General features: G+C 47.1%; 1 protein-coding gene across 50 annotated transcripts in view; it reads right to left on the bottom strand.

Annotated features, from left to right (window-relative positions):
- Positions 1-240: 240 nt before the first annotated feature.
- NEDD4L (NEDD4 like E3 ubiquitin protein ligase) overlaps positions 241-15,088 on the bottom strand; it is a 374,906-nt gene continuing 360,058 nt past the window's right edge. For all 50 annotated transcript variants that reach the window (XM_084978078.1, XM_084978178.1, XM_084978097.1 and 47 more), the window contains 5 exons: positions 14,062-14,121; positions 12,466-12,573; positions 11,143-11,239; positions 10,407-10,479; positions 241-5,105 (listed from right to left, as the gene is read on the bottom strand). In XM_084978078.1, the coding sequence (XP_084834204.1) occupies positions 5,003-5,105; positions 10,407-10,479; positions 11,143-11,239; positions 12,466-12,573; positions 14,062-14,121 (441 nt within the window). In that variant the 3' untranslated portion in view covers positions 241-5,002. The remainder of the gene's footprint in view (positions 5,106-10,406; positions 10,480-11,142; positions 11,240-12,465; positions 12,574-14,061; positions 14,122-15,088) is intronic.

Raw genomic sequence — 15,088 nt, forward strand, 5'->3', positions numbered from 1 at the left:
ATCCATAAAGTCATTAATTCTCCAGTATAATAAGATGGATGGATAAGAATAGAGGTACATCCCATTAAGCTCAAGCCATGTGTTCTGGGCAGCCTTTAATGATATTTTCAAAGATGTGGAACTTTTAGAGAGATTAAGGAAATGAACATCCTCTATATAAATCTGCAGGCGTTTAACCCCCGAGCCAATTAAGAATGCATTCACGAAGAAGCTTTAAATCAGACAACCCGTAATACCTGATGTAGAAAAAGCTCCAGCTTCCATAATTCTTTATTAAATATTTGACAAGTTGCATCACTTCTTTACAAGACTTCATTTTGTCACATGACTCTTTTGCCATCAGGAACACAATCCACAATTTCTCTTTAGATCTCTCAAGAAAACCAAAAAGCAAAAAGGATTTGTTCTGCAACAAAACGTTTCCTGTATGTATCAAATTCAACCACGGTTTAAAGCTATTCTATTGTGAAAATGAGCATTTATCCATAGGTTGTCTTTAAAAACATTTCCAAGTAGATTGGTTTTTAATCACTGTATCAAATAGTTGGCTTTATAGTAGGAGGTGGGTTTATAATAAAAACTTACGAAACATTGAGAATCCATTTGGAATGCTTGAAACTCTCTTTCACCTCAAAAGTCACTGTTTTTTTCATGTTTCATTTGCTAATGGATGCTGAAAATGAAGAGATGACGTCACATTAGATCATCATCTCCCTGGGGGTTCTCTCGGGCTCCCAGGGTCAGAATTCTCAGGACACAGGTTGGAGAAAACTGTAGAAGGGACTAAACTCTGAAACCGGATTCCTCAAGAAAGGTGTAAAAATGCTATACAAATATATACAGATATATTTGGACAGCATATGTGTGTATTATATACATAGTAGTGGAGGAAGAACAAAGTTGTGCAAAGTTAACATGAAAGAAACCGTGACAATCTAGGTGAAATTTGTCTGCAGAAGAGGGGCAAACTGGTTTATATAGGAGCACAGATGTCTGTGGACACAGGGTTATGGTCACGAGAAGGCTTTTTGATGCACTGATATGGGTTGAGAACGCAGTACACAGAGGTCTGTCGCCAGTGTCATTGGAGTCTGTCGGGACCCCATACAAACACAAGAGCAACCAACAAAAAGACATGCATCTTAGACATGCGTTGCTGTGCATGTAACATCTTTAACGAGGGGGAGATGTCTGAGAGTTTTCTTGGAAAATTCCCCACCCACAGAAAGCTCTCTTTTTCTATAGAACATTATATAAGCCCCATTCTCATGCTACAGCTTGGTCTCCGACGCATTGAAAACACTCTGGGGTGGGTGTGGGTGGGGCATATGCAAATGTATATACACTGTTCATTAAGGCTTTGATAAATTAAAAAAAGTGGTCCAAAGTATATCACATTTTCTTCCCAGTTTTAAAATCTAAAGTACAAAGTGGAGTTTATAAGGATTAAAAAAAAAAATCTCAGACCTAAAATTTGGCAGTTTTGACATGACTTATCAGGATATACCCCAAAGTCTGAATGAAACAGAGGTAGTGCAGGACCTCCTGGGGGTCAGGAAGGGAGCAGGCCAGGCAGTTACCCTGCACAGCAGCACCCCCTACTGGCCAGGCAGAAGATGATACCAGAGTCAGCAGAGGTGCAGAGTCAGGCTGAGGAGAGAAGAGGCAAACGAGGAGAGCTAGCACAGCGTGGGTGGGGACTTGAGAACTGATTAACCTGGGCCCTCTCTACAGATTTTGAAATTTCAGAGATGAGATAAAAGACCTAGGCCAACACTAGAGTCAAGTGTGAAACAATTAGTTACTGTTAGAACAATGAATAATCTGCCGCATACGGACTTGCCTTGCAAAAGAGCCAATTTGGACTTGGCAAATTCAAACAGCCACGGAACATGCTGTCTATTTAACCACGTGAGACATCGAAAGTGGTTCAAATATTTTGCAAACCATTTCTCAGAATCTGTCACTGCATCCTTATGTGGGAGGAATAGCCATGTCAGGTTGCTTTATAAGCATCTGTCATTGGGCCTTAGGGAGTAGCTGATGTTAGCTACTGAAGGGCCTGGGTAAATAATGGGATGTGTTTAAGGAGAAAAGAAAAGAGCACTGAGACAAATGCCTCATCGTCTCTCGTTCTGGAGGCAGCAGCCAGAAAAGCAGCACACTCTCTGAGCCCAATCCCACTGCTGGGAGGACATCCCAGATTCATCTGTAGGCCGACAAGAGGCAGGAAGAGAAAACACCCAGGACTTTTATAGATGATTGCCATGACTGATGCTTCAAAGGCTTTCAATGTGCAATAGATAAATGCTGGACCTTCCTTTTTCACCTCAAGGTAAAATGGCCCACAACAACTCTCTTTTTCAGAGAGCTAAAGAAGCTAGATTCAGGTCATTCCGAAGAAAACAGAGGCTGTAGTGACCCTGGACGGCAGAGCATCGCTACTAGCACAACGAGATCAGGTGACCCCGCCCCCTGCCCAGGTCTGCTGGCCGCGTGGGCAGGGCCCACGGGACGAGTGTGCAGCCCGCTCTGCTCTGCGCTCTTTGCCCCCTGTGAGCATGTCATAAAGATGACGGAGCACGCTTGTCAGGATTGAGAGGAAACAAGATGTATCACTATTTTAGATTAAAAGTGAAACAGAGCATTGCTGAAAATTACGGACCCTTATTTGGATTAAAAACAAACAAAAAACCCCAAACAGGCTCTAAACCCAGTACTTTCGAGTTGTTACTGCAATCAGATATTAAGGGCTAGATGAACTGAACTGTCATGCACAATTACTGGCTTTCAAGTAATGCATGGGGGTATATTTTGAGAACGCTTATCCGTTCCTGGCCCAGGAAGTATCTTGGAATGGGTTTTCTTTCATATTTTCAATACTTTGCATTTAGCGAAAATGCAGTGATTTTCCTGAATACACCGATTATAAAATGACAGAAGAATCTTAGTTCTTAGACAAGAATCGCTAGATTTCTCTCCCTATAATTACAGACTCACTCTCAGAACCTACCCTGCGCTTCCAGGCTTTGGCATGAGTCTGGACTTGAGGGGCTGCAAGAAGGGGGAGGGTTGCCACGGAGACATGTGTTACACTGACTGAAGAGGAAGAAAATCCCACTGGTAGGTAAATGAGCCGTGTTTTTTTTTTCCCCCTAATTATTCAACACCCAGGTTTTCTGATGACTCCTGGATATCTTAAAATCACTATGAGAAGGGAGCAATCCTTAACTCTGGAGAAGTCCACCTTCTTTTACACACCTAGGCCTCTGGCCCCTTCAGACAACTCATTTGTGACCACAAACATTTGTGGCTTCCTGCAAGCCATCCAGAGTTGGGGAAATGAATGTCTAACACCAAAGATCCTTCTTACACCATAAACAGAGGCTGTGAAACCATGATTTTTCTGACTTACTTATGACTGGCAAGAGAGGAGAGGTCTAGTGTCCCCTGACTGCCACCAGGGGGGCCAGGACAACAGAGGTTAAAGGCGGCAGGGGTCCCGCACTGCCTCAGGCGTTCTCTCCAAACAGAGCAGAGTTCTGCACCGAGGGCCAAGAATCAAATCTGGGGGGCGGCCCCTTCCATCCTCGTGAGGATCTGACCAGTGGAACAGACCACATCGTCTCGCACTTTCTGTCCAGCCCACGACTGGCCCAGCTCGGGCAGCACACAGTATCGAAGCATGCAACGCGTCACAGGGAACAAAAGCCGGTTAGATTAAGTGTCTATTAAATTAATCTCTGTAGTGGAGTAGAAATCACACACAACGGGGGAGACAGGTTGGTAGGCTCAGCTTTACATCCAGGTTTTATACACAAGCAGCCAGATGCACAACTGACAGACATTGCACTGGAAAGGTGTGTGCAGGGCCAGCAAGGCATCGTCACATTTAATGTTTATGAGAAAAACAAAACCAAACCAGGTTTGACCTCCATGTAGTACATAAAGTGCCTTCAGAATCGGTGCAGTTAGAACAAAAATCGGTTATTTAGCTACCATTAGCGGACGCGTACAAACAGGAGGCTACACAGATCTGGCTTCCACAGGTTCAAATCACGTGGCGCCGAGTTTCATTCAAATGTCTCTACTACGAACAGCAAAGAGGGAAATAGGATAGGAGGACTGTACAGCGTCAGGGAGGGTTAAGTAATTTCTCTTACGAGAAAGGCTAGTCAACCCTGCCTCAAATGTGTCATAACACACACGTAATTACGTCTAAGGAATAATGGTGTGATTCCTTCCGGTCAACACAAAATTTGCCATGCTAGGTCACAATTCTCTCAGCCTGTAGCTATTACGCTAAATTTGTACAAAAAAAAAAAAAAAAGGTAATATCCAGTTTGTTTTCATTCTGAGTACAGAAAAAACTGTCATGATGCCTAAAGGATATAGTTTAAGTTCTCTCAAAGTATTTGTCTGCAGAAGGTTTTGGGACAAAAGTCAGTCTTCCAATTCTAATAAAAGCGGGGAAGAGGAGTGTCCAAGTACTTTTAGAAAGAAAAACGTCATAGACATTAAACCTGGTATGAAATTCAAATACAAAAAAAAAAAAAATATGCTCACTTTTTCCAAGTACATGAGACATCTTTAATTGTACTGAAATAAAATCTGCAAATCGGTCTAAATCATTTTAAGAAGTAAACATGAGTTGTAATACTATACCTGGAGAGTGATTAATTCCATTCGCTGTCATTATAAAGTATGTAAAATATTTATTAAGGGCTTGGCCTACAGAGGCACAACATAAATAGAATAAGTCCTCCTGAAATGTAATTAGTATACACATCAACCAGTTGGTAACTTGTGGTGGAAGATGCAGGAACGCGACCTGGGACTGGGTTCCCGTGTCAGAACGTGGGCAAGTCGCAGGCGAAGGCTCAGCTCCAGGAGCCCACGCCGCACACCGCTCTCTGCCACGGTCTCTGCAGAGTCTGTTAGGCAAATGCAAAAGTGCAAGCAGGACTTGCTCGAAGAACAACCACTCCGAGGCGAGGGGTGCCTAATCCACCCCCTCGAATCCTTGGGCATTTTCCACAGCCATGAGAAGCTTCTCTCGTAAATCCTCGAACGTTTCGTATGGAGGTAAGTCAAGGCGATTAAAGCTGTAAAAGGAACAAAAAGGTGTGGGTAAAAAAACCCATCATCAGTCCTCTTTAGTTACACTAAGACCAACGGGGCACTTGGTCTTCGAGCAAGAGGACATAAAAGTCTCATCCAGCAATTCTGATGATCAAAAATAAATGCCAGCGATGACCACACAGAATAGGCTCTATAACCTAGAGGGAGAGAAAAGAACACCCTAATAGTCGATGAAACCTCTCTATTACGACCAGAAATGGATGCTGGAAAACCCCGCTAGGAAGGGAGACAGGAGAGGCCAGGCAACTGACACACATCGAGGTTTCAAAACCCCTGCAACACAAAGAATTTCCGCAGCAGAATGAATCGAGGCTGTGTCCATTTCCATGTGTCCCTTACTCTGCACCATTTCGCCAAGCCCAGGGCCTTCCCACATAGCCTCTCGCTTGGTATCAGCACAGCCCCGCGGGGAGGGTGTTTCCTTGGTTCTGCAGATGCTGGGCCTGGAGCCCAGCGGAGGGTCAGTGTGTCCCGGGCCTCAGCCCTGAGCAGCACCGCAGATGCGAGATCAGAATGCAGGCTGCTTGTGCCTCTGGGACCCCACCGCTAAGCCATTCCCTAATCCAAGCCAGGCAAGTCATCAACACGTGGAGTGGAAAGCTGTGTTATTTAAAAAGCTCCTATGTACCCAGAGGCTATGGCAGGGAGGTTACAAGTCACCCTGGTGACTGAAGGTTCCAGACAAACGAGGCTTCTGCAAACAACAGATTGTTCTTGCCACAGGGCTGAGTTCAAATTCTTTTCTTTTTTTTTTTTTTTTGTCTTTTTTGCTATTTCTTGGGCCACTCCCACGGCATATGGCGGTTCCCAGGCTAGGGGTTGAATCGGAGCTGTAGCCACTGGCCTACGCCAGAGCCACAGCAACGCGGGATCCGAGCCGTGTCTGCAACCTACACCACAGCTCACGGCAACGCTGGATCGTTAACCCACTGAGCAAGGGCAGGGACCGAACCCGCAACCTCATGGTTCCTAGTCAGATTCGTTAACCACTGCGCCACGACGGGAACTCCTGAGTTCAAATTCTATCTCTGCCACCTGCCTGCTGTGTGACCTCAGGCAAGCGAGCTTACTCTCTGTCCCGCTGGTCTGTGAAATGGGGAGACTGCTCTCGGGGTGCTGGGAGGGTCGAATCATATAAAGGGGGCCTGGCACACAGCAAGTGCCCAAAGCCAGTGACCACCGCTGTCACTCACTGACGGTCCCTATGGGCATGAAGAACTAGAGTCCCAGTCACTGAACTGGTGCCGTGAAGGTGGGCTGTTGGCCTGTAGCTGTCACGACAGGGGTCACACAAGAGCCTTAGCTCATGATGCCTTAATAAGAGTGAACATTTGTGGAGCCTCTGCCCCGAGCCAGCACGGTTAGGTACTTTTCATCTATCACCTCAGTGAATCCTAGCAACCAGGCTTTAAGGTAGAGAAGGCCTCATCCCTATTTATAGACGAGGAATTTGAGCCACAGAGAGGTTAAGTGACTTGCCCAAGGTCACACAGGAAGCATGAGAGCCAAGATTCAGCCTCAGGCTGGCTCTAAAGCCCAGAGCTGCTTATGCTGCCTCAGGATTTAAAATGCTCCCTCCTCACACTGACACAGGTTTCCAAGCAGGTGCAGAAAAACTCGATGACGATCTACAGCAGTAAGAAACAGACACTGGCACTGCAACCTTTAACAACCCCTCTGTGCTTCAGAAGATGCACTGAGCTCTCAGATTTTATTTTATTTATTTTTTGTCTTTTTGCCTTTTCTAGGGCTGCTCCCTTGGCATATGGAGGTTCCCAGGCTAGGGATTGAACTGGAGCTGTAGCCACCGGCCTATGCCAGAGCCACAGCAACGCAGGATCCGAGCTGTGTCTGCGACCTATACCACAGCTCACGGCAACGCTGGATCCTTAACCTACTGAGCAAGGCCAGGGACTGAACCCGCAACCTCATGGTTCCTAGTCGGATTCATTAACCAGTGAGCCACAACAAGGAACTCCTGATCTCTCAGATTTTATAACTGTCACCAAACATCAAAAGATACAGCAGAGGTGCTCAGGTGCTCAGAAACCAGAAGTCTCAGAAACCCAGGAACCCTGAAAGAGTAAGTCTAAAAGAAGTTTTGCATTTTTGGTTTTTATCATGGTAAGGATCTCAAACATTATTTCACCAGTTATAGAGAGGATTCCACTTCTGCAGGCTACACTTAAAAGGGTCCTTCCCAGGAGGTCACTGTTGGTAGCTGGCGTCTTGATTCTAAGTTCGTAATTTCACAGTCCAGGGCCCGCAATCCCTGTGGGGTTTCAAGGACCTGTGGCCACTCTTTCCCTTTAAAAAACATCCATACTAGAGTCTGAAAAATGGCACAAATGATCTATCTACAAAACAGAAACCAACACAGATGTGGAGGGCAGACTTGTATTTGTCATGGGGGAGAGGGGAGAGAGGGGACGGATGGATGGACGGGGAGTTTGGGGTTGGTAGATGCAGACTGTTACATTTAGAACAGATCGGGGGGTGGGGTCCTGCTGTACAGCACAGGGAACTGTGTCGGGGTTCTGGGTTAGGACAAAAAAAAAGAATGGGTGGGTATGCGTGGCTGGATTCCTTTGATGCACAGTAGAAATTGAAGGAACATTGTAAATCAACTATACTTTGATAAAACATTTAACAAGGTCCACGCATTATTCAGGCTGGAGGAATACTGGAATAACGGAGAGAGAGGCGAACAGGGGAGTGTTAAGAACTGAGCTCTGGAATTATGTTAGCATCCTGTGCCTCAGTTTCCTCATCTGTAAGAAGCAGGTAATATCAAGGCCTACCTCTCAGAACTGCTGGGATGATGATATGAGTTAATACACATGAAGTACTTAGGACAATGCCTGGAACACAGTAAATGCTTAGTAAGTGTTCCCATTACTCCTGATGTCAGGAGGCAGGGGTCTGGCTCTGGGCCATCACCAACAAGCTGTGTGACCTCACTACCCTCAGTGGCTTTAGCTTTGTTGTGGGGAAGATGTGGGCGCTGAAGGAGATTATTTTTAAGAGGGTCTCTTATTAGTAAAGCGGAATTTTATATATCCAAGCAGTGACCTTTAAGAGAACAAAGCAATGAAGCCCTTTAACCTCAAGATACTCAACAGCTACAATCTGAGAGCCTCATGAAAAGTGAGGAAGAAGCAGCTCCACCAGTCCCGGCTCTCCTAGTAAATCAGGTTTTAATTTTGAAGCTTAACTGTGTACTTCATATTTCCATAAAACAGGGAAGAAATTAAACATACATATGGCTAGATTTTATTTAGCCACATATATGGCTGTTGCTGTGACGAAGCCAGCAAAGCTCCTGTTTTCTGCGTTACAGTCGGACCCAGGCTGGATGGAAGGAAAGCCACGCAGCAGAAATAACAGTGAATTGCAGCCTGCCAGCTGGTGTCACCTGGGTAGAAATACGCTCGCCTCTTCCAGTGGGGAAGGCACCATTAGGAAAATTCTCTGGTGGCTGTAATTCTGTGACATACATGGAAGAAGACAGGCTTTGGTCAGAGCCTGTGGGAGTGCTTTCCTCCAATGTCCTTCCTGAGGAAGAGCAGTGATTTCAAACCCCAGCAGACCTCACCAATCACCTGGGGAGCCCTGTAAACCCCACAGCCCAGGTCACACACCACACCAACTAGGTCAAAATCTTTGGAAGTGGGGCTCCGGTAACGGAATTTTTTTTTTTTTTTTTTTTTTTTTTTTTTTTTTAATGCTTTGTAGGTGGTTCTAACGTGTAGGTGGTTCCAACGTGCAGCCAAGATTGAGAACTTTTGAATTCAGGGTCTTATCTGGGCAGCACCATATGTTCGTGCTGGCTCAGCATGTGGACCCTGAAAAGAAGAAGCATTCCACAGCAAGATGTCTGTATAGAGGGTCACAGAGGGACGTGGGATGAATACTCAGTTACTTGGTTCATGTAGAAAAATCTGGAAAGTGAATCCTATCACCAAGGCAACAGCTTGACCGCAGTGGTCAGGGTGACTGCAGAGTCTAATCCTAGCAGACCTGAGTTCAAATCCTGTGATTTGGGTCTGTGAGCCACGTGCTCATGAGCAAGTCTCTCCCAGGAGCCCACAGGAATGCCGCTGCTAAGGTCAAGGGCCTGACCCACAGTGGATGCAGCTCTTAATCCTTTTTCTTATCACCAGACTGGGAGTCTGGGAGCTCCGAACCCATCCCGACAGCCCTAGGACTCGTCTCAGTTTCAGTGTGACTACCTTTCATATGAAGGCTCCAGAACCCAGAAAGCTACACTGGACTCTGAAACTGTTTGGAGCAAGAGCTCTAAATGGCCAAGACATCCTCCCTGAGAATCAAGGACAGACTGCCTGATGATCGGCCAGCATTAGCTGGAGTCACCTGTTCTCTGGTGCTGACGGCAGTGACCACATCCACGTCATTCAGAGTCATGTGAATGGTCCAGACAGGGGAAAAAACGTGCTTTCCGGTGAGGTGAGGCAATCAAACAGAAGCACAACACCTCTCCAGGCCTGTTTTCTACAAATGCCCTTTGGGGAGCCCTCTCTTCTGGCTGCGCTGGCCTGTTGTGGGCAGGGAGGCCACTGTGTGGTCAGAATGTGTCCCACAGGCCCCTGCCACCTGCCTCCTAAGAGCAGGAGAGCAAAGCCTGAGGGGGAAACCAGCCTGAGGGACACAGCACCCTGAATGGCAGGAGCTCCTGAGGTCCCCTCTGTGCTGGGTTTCACAGAACTCTCCCTCTACCCCGCAGCCTGGAGAACTCCTCAGCGCAGCTGTGCCAGCGCGTCTCCCTGGGCAGGGGTCCTTGGTCAGACCTGACACTCCTCGGGCCAATGACGCTACCAAATCCCACTGACTGATGGCTTCTGGCTGGCCATGGAAGGCCTTTAACCAACGTGGCTACAGGGAATTTATCCATAGCTCTGGACCAATTTAAGGTGGGAGGAAAAACCCAGTCTGTTGAGAGGCTGGGAGCTGTCATATCCACATGCGGATACACAGGGAAATTTCTGCTTCCCAGAATAACTGCGGAAGGATGGAGTTTGGGAGAGGAACTCCCCGCAGGAAGCAGGAAGGGTGGGTTTAAGCCTTCACATCTCCAACAGGACCCCCTTCAAATTTTGGTTTAATTTCATCAGCATCACTGACATTTCATACTCAAAATTCTGAATGGGCAGGGAACACAGCATTCTAGCCTCTAGCCCGGCAGTATACTCGCTAAATGTTTAAAATACTATTTGTTGACAACCAGGTGGTTTTCCGTCACTCACCATGTGTGAGCTCTGGGCAGTTTCTCAGGACTTCCCCATTGCTCTATTGTAAACAGCTGAGGACCATTGGAACCTAGATGAAAGAACAAAGAAAAATAGACGCTTAGAGGGCTCAAGGCAGAGGAACATGGTGAAGGAGGGGATAAAGGAAAGGGAGGGGCGGGGGGCCCGAGACCCCCTCTGAGGCTGTTTAACAACGGGGCAAGCAAGGGGTCTGCACAACCTCATGACACAGACTCTGTGCCACTGTCAGACTGGAATCGCGCCAAGCTGAACACAACAGACGTGACAACATATGGACATGCGGACATCTACAGCCTTTCAGTCCAACCCGTGAAGTTTAAATTTCGAACTACTTCTGGGGGGAAAAAAATGAAACATGACCTTGAATATGCCTCATGGAGGGAAGGAGTGCCTTAAATATTCTGTTTACAAACACAGGAATGATTCTGCAAAATCCGGTTGTTTGTGAAGATATACCAAAAAACAAAACTCCCCCCCCCACCAAAAAAAAGAAAAGACCAATGTTAGGACTCTCTGCATGAAAACAAAAAAGACCCCCTCCCCTGCCCCTTCATGTAAAGGGAACTACACACACAGCTGAGAGGAGGGCACATTGCCCCATCTCTTCAGGGTCCGTGCAAAGTCCACTTGTCTAGGGGCCTGGAGGCACTCTTCTCGGGCTGCAGCTGATGCCTGGCTAGAGGAGAACAAAATCTAAAGGTGTCCTGCTCACCATAAAGCTCGGCAAATCCATTCATAGGTACTCGGGACGTCCCGGTGACGAACTGCAGTAACCGGATCCGCTTCTCGGCGTCCATCAGCAGCACAGCCTATGAACGGAGGCAGAAGGTCAGGTGAGCCCATGTGACACATGGCCCGTGCTGCTGTGATGCAGACAGGCAAAACAACCTCACTACCCTGCAGCCGAAGATCTAGACCATTGACCCTAAAAGCGGTTTCCTACGGTCACCACAGTACTGGCCTCTGTGATCTCAGAGAGCGAGAGATCACAAGGTCTCTTTCTTCTTCTGCCAACTGGTCAAAAGAAGTGGTGTTCAAAGCAAACTCACTAATGGCCCTGAGCTCAGGTTTCTGTATGAGGCTTGCCAGTGGCCCCCGGCCAACTATAAACATAGACAGTTTGAGAAGTGTTGACCCAGGGGGAACCCAGGTTATGTGGTGGGATTGCTGACTATAGACAAATTCTCTAAAGATAACATTTTATAAAAAGAAAGAAAAACAGAGGCCAGGGTAGCCTCTGAAATAATCTGTGTATCTTATGTATCTGAATTATTCTAAGAATCGAGTTGCCTTCACTGGTAAAGCCCCTTGAATTGAAATAAAAAATATTCAAACTTAAAGCTGAGCGAGACTTGGATGAGGATTTGGGGATTTGAAGGTTCTGTTTTTCTTTTCTCTATGTTTCGCTATTGGCACCTGAAGTATTATTAGTAACACAAATAAATAATCAGCTTTTCTTCCCTGTGACTATTCTTTCCTCAGTTTACCATCTCTCCCTTGGACCCACCCCCACTTTCTCTGTCACTTCTCTCCTAAGCTGAACAGGATGCAAACACTGGCCTTCAGAGAGCACAGCAGATTTTATCTGTATCTTTGATTGAAAGATGTAAAGATCATAATGTTTGTTGAAATTAACCAGGGGGAAAAAAAAAAAAAATCTGGGAAAAGGGTTTTTTAATCCAAAGTGGCATCTTAGAAAAGTCAGTCCCAAAGCATGTTTTTGCCCTGAGAAATCTCCCATTCTTGGTTACACTTTGGAGGATTAGTTCCAATTCTTGAATCTCGCTTTTCAGAATCATCCTCCTGAATGATATCCTCAAACAAAAGCATGTTAATCAGGTGGCTGCTTCAAGACTGCTGTCTACCACAGTTACAGAAGAGCAGCAGGATGGGCTGCTTTGGATTCAGCCGGCTCTTCTCTCCCAGCAGGCCAGGTGCCAGCAGTGCCCCGACTTCCAGCAGCAGGACCGTGGGAAGCAGCACAGGGCCCCCTACCCGACCCAGGAGGAGCAGCAGGGACCGGTCCTGGCCTTACCTTCCAGAACCACTGAATCACAGGGTGGTTTGGGCAGTAGCCATTCTTGTAAATAGAATGTTGTCGCCAGTCGTTCACATCCACATCACCAAGGCCGCACATCAGCAACTGGGAGGGAGATGGACCAGAGTTAAAGGGGGCACTCCTCGAAAGCCAAAGAAACACACGCAGAGATAAGGCCCTTCCTCAAGGACAGAGCCACGGTGTGTGCCAAGCAAGACAGGCCAGTGATGCACAGATACAAACGAAGGGAGGGACATGTGTTCCAAAGCCTCCCTGCTGCAGATCAGACAGCAGCGGTAACAGGGGCCCGGTCTAAAACCTGTATGGCTACCACATCTCCCACGGGAAGTTCCAAGGCCAGATCGCCTTCCCTGCCCGCTAATCTCAGCACCTCGCTCAGGGATCTTCTCACACTGCATTTACATCTGCTCATTATTTTGGCTGTTTCCCCTTCTGAGAGGTTACTTGTCTCAAGATGTGAAACCACCTCCCCACTCACAAAAGAACTCGAGTTTTATGACAGTAAGAACGCATCTCCCCCAGATCCATCGACCCAGGTGAGGGCGGCAAACTCATGTGCCCAGAGGTCCGTGGCTGCACCAGCACTAACGCAGTAATCGCTTCTCTGACTTACAATCTTAGGTCCACTTTTCTTATTACCGAACCCTCTGAAGGGCAGGTTTCCTGTGGACAAATGCATGATATTCCTGCAGAGGCACCAGAGTAAAATGCAAAAAAAACTAAACTAGAGGCTCGAAAGCTGGGTTCACAGGCCTGACTGTGCCAAAACCCTGCTGGGTAACCCTGCGAGGTCATTAACTGCTCCCGCCCTCAGTTTCTATCAAACCAAGGGCCTCTTCTGCATGATGCCTATGACGTCATCTATCTGGACTTTTGCCTCTTAAGGTAGAAGAACAGAAAGCCCATCTATGGGAACACGTCATTGGACGTGGTCTGGACAAATGGCAACGGAGTCCTATCAGATGGCCTCTTAACAGACACAGCCTTCCTTCTGCTGTTCCTTTCAACACAAAGGCAGAGAGATCCCTCTGCTTTTGAAATTCCCAATTCTCATCCACACCAACACCAAGCAGCTGGCACAAGCTAAGCTGGTGCACAAGGACCACCACCTTGCTGCTTTCGACCTGCCTTCTTACTCTACACAGCCCACTTCGAGTTCATCGAGACCCCTCTCTACAGCCCCTCGTGGACGCCCGCACTCGCTCCTGGCCAAGTCCCCACTCGGATGCCATGGGTGGGTGTGTGGAAGTGCAGGGCCCTCAGCCGGCCGCGCCCTGGGAACAGGGTGCTGCCACCCCAGCTCTACTAACAACAGCAGTTTTCCCCTCATGGTGCACCAGCTCAGAGCCCCCTCCCCGCCTGCTATGTCCCTCTCCTGGGCCAGGAACCTACAGGTGACCACTTCTGCTATTCCCCACTCCCCTATCAGCAATCAGGCAAGCCCCTAAAAGACCTGAATTAGAAAGTCATGTAAGCTTACTCGCCGGGACATTATGAATCTAGAATATTAAAATATCATCTGTGAGGTAATGAGATACTTAAAAAATCTCCTTTACACAAATGTTTACAAACCTCCAGCTCATTTTCGTCAAAAATTTTAATCAAATCAATAGGAAGCAGTTCCGTGAATCCCTGAAAGGAAAAAAAAAATCATTCTTAACACCTTTTTCCTTGAAAGAGACATTTCACAGGATAAACTTTTTTCAGTTAGCTAGAAAAATACATTGTTCACTGATGATTTGCAGCTATCAGTAGTTGGTAATTTCAAATAAAAACAGCATAGTCACAATGTAAAATTTTGAAAAGCAGTAGACTCAAGCAGATTCAGGCACTTGAGTAATTTTTGAAACATTATGAAAATAGGGGTTGCTGCAGGCAGGTGGATTCCAAAAGCCACTTATGACACACCACTGTGACTCAGGGTGTCCTCAGAGGCACAGGCATGCAAGTGAGCCATTCGAGAATAAGGTCTGGGAGGCATACAGATGAAAGAGGAGAGGAAGCAGCGTGGTCAGGAGAGAGGAGACAGGGAGTACAGAAAACCTGCCCCAGGTCCCAGGTTAGTGATCACTGACCAATGCGGTGACCCAGCACGGACGCTCCACGTTGCCCAGCCTGGTGTGTGGCTGGTTTCTGAGTGTGTGATTACCTGGGTGGGCCAGGTGGGATGAAACCTGCTGTTCTTGAGTGCGTCTAACTCGCAGGTTACACCCTACGTCCTGGAATTTTTTTTGAGCGTTCTGCCTGGGTTGGCGCTTTGTTCACCATGTGCAGGGAGCTGAGCTGGGGTGGGCTTAAGAGAGCATCGGCCAACAAGAACTCTGCCTTGGTTCACTGGAAGCTTATAATGTAAACCTGGGGCTTTAATACCCGTCATCAGGATTTTAAAAGGAATTGCACTTTGGGTCAAAGGGAGCTATTTTTAAAAACCCCTACTTTCTGCAATGGGCTTCTCCTCAGGTCCTGGGAGCATCGCTGACATCAAGCACTTGAATCTGAGAAGTACGTGCTTCTCCCTTGAATAGGGTGGAGAGTAACTCAGCCACAAGGGAAGGACAGGAGAGTTAAAAATGTTTGAGGAATTCCCACCATGGTGCAG

This window comes from Sus scrofa, chromosome 1, assembly GCF_054392235.1.
Source record: "Sus scrofa isolate SSC_HxYL_T2T_F1_AM1 chromosome 1, Sscrofa_HxYL_maternal_Yorkshire_Landrace_v2.0, whole genome shotgun sequence".
In the NCBI taxonomy this organism is placed as follows: domain Eukaryota; kingdom Metazoa; phylum Chordata; class Mammalia; order Artiodactyla; family Suidae; genus Sus; species Sus scrofa.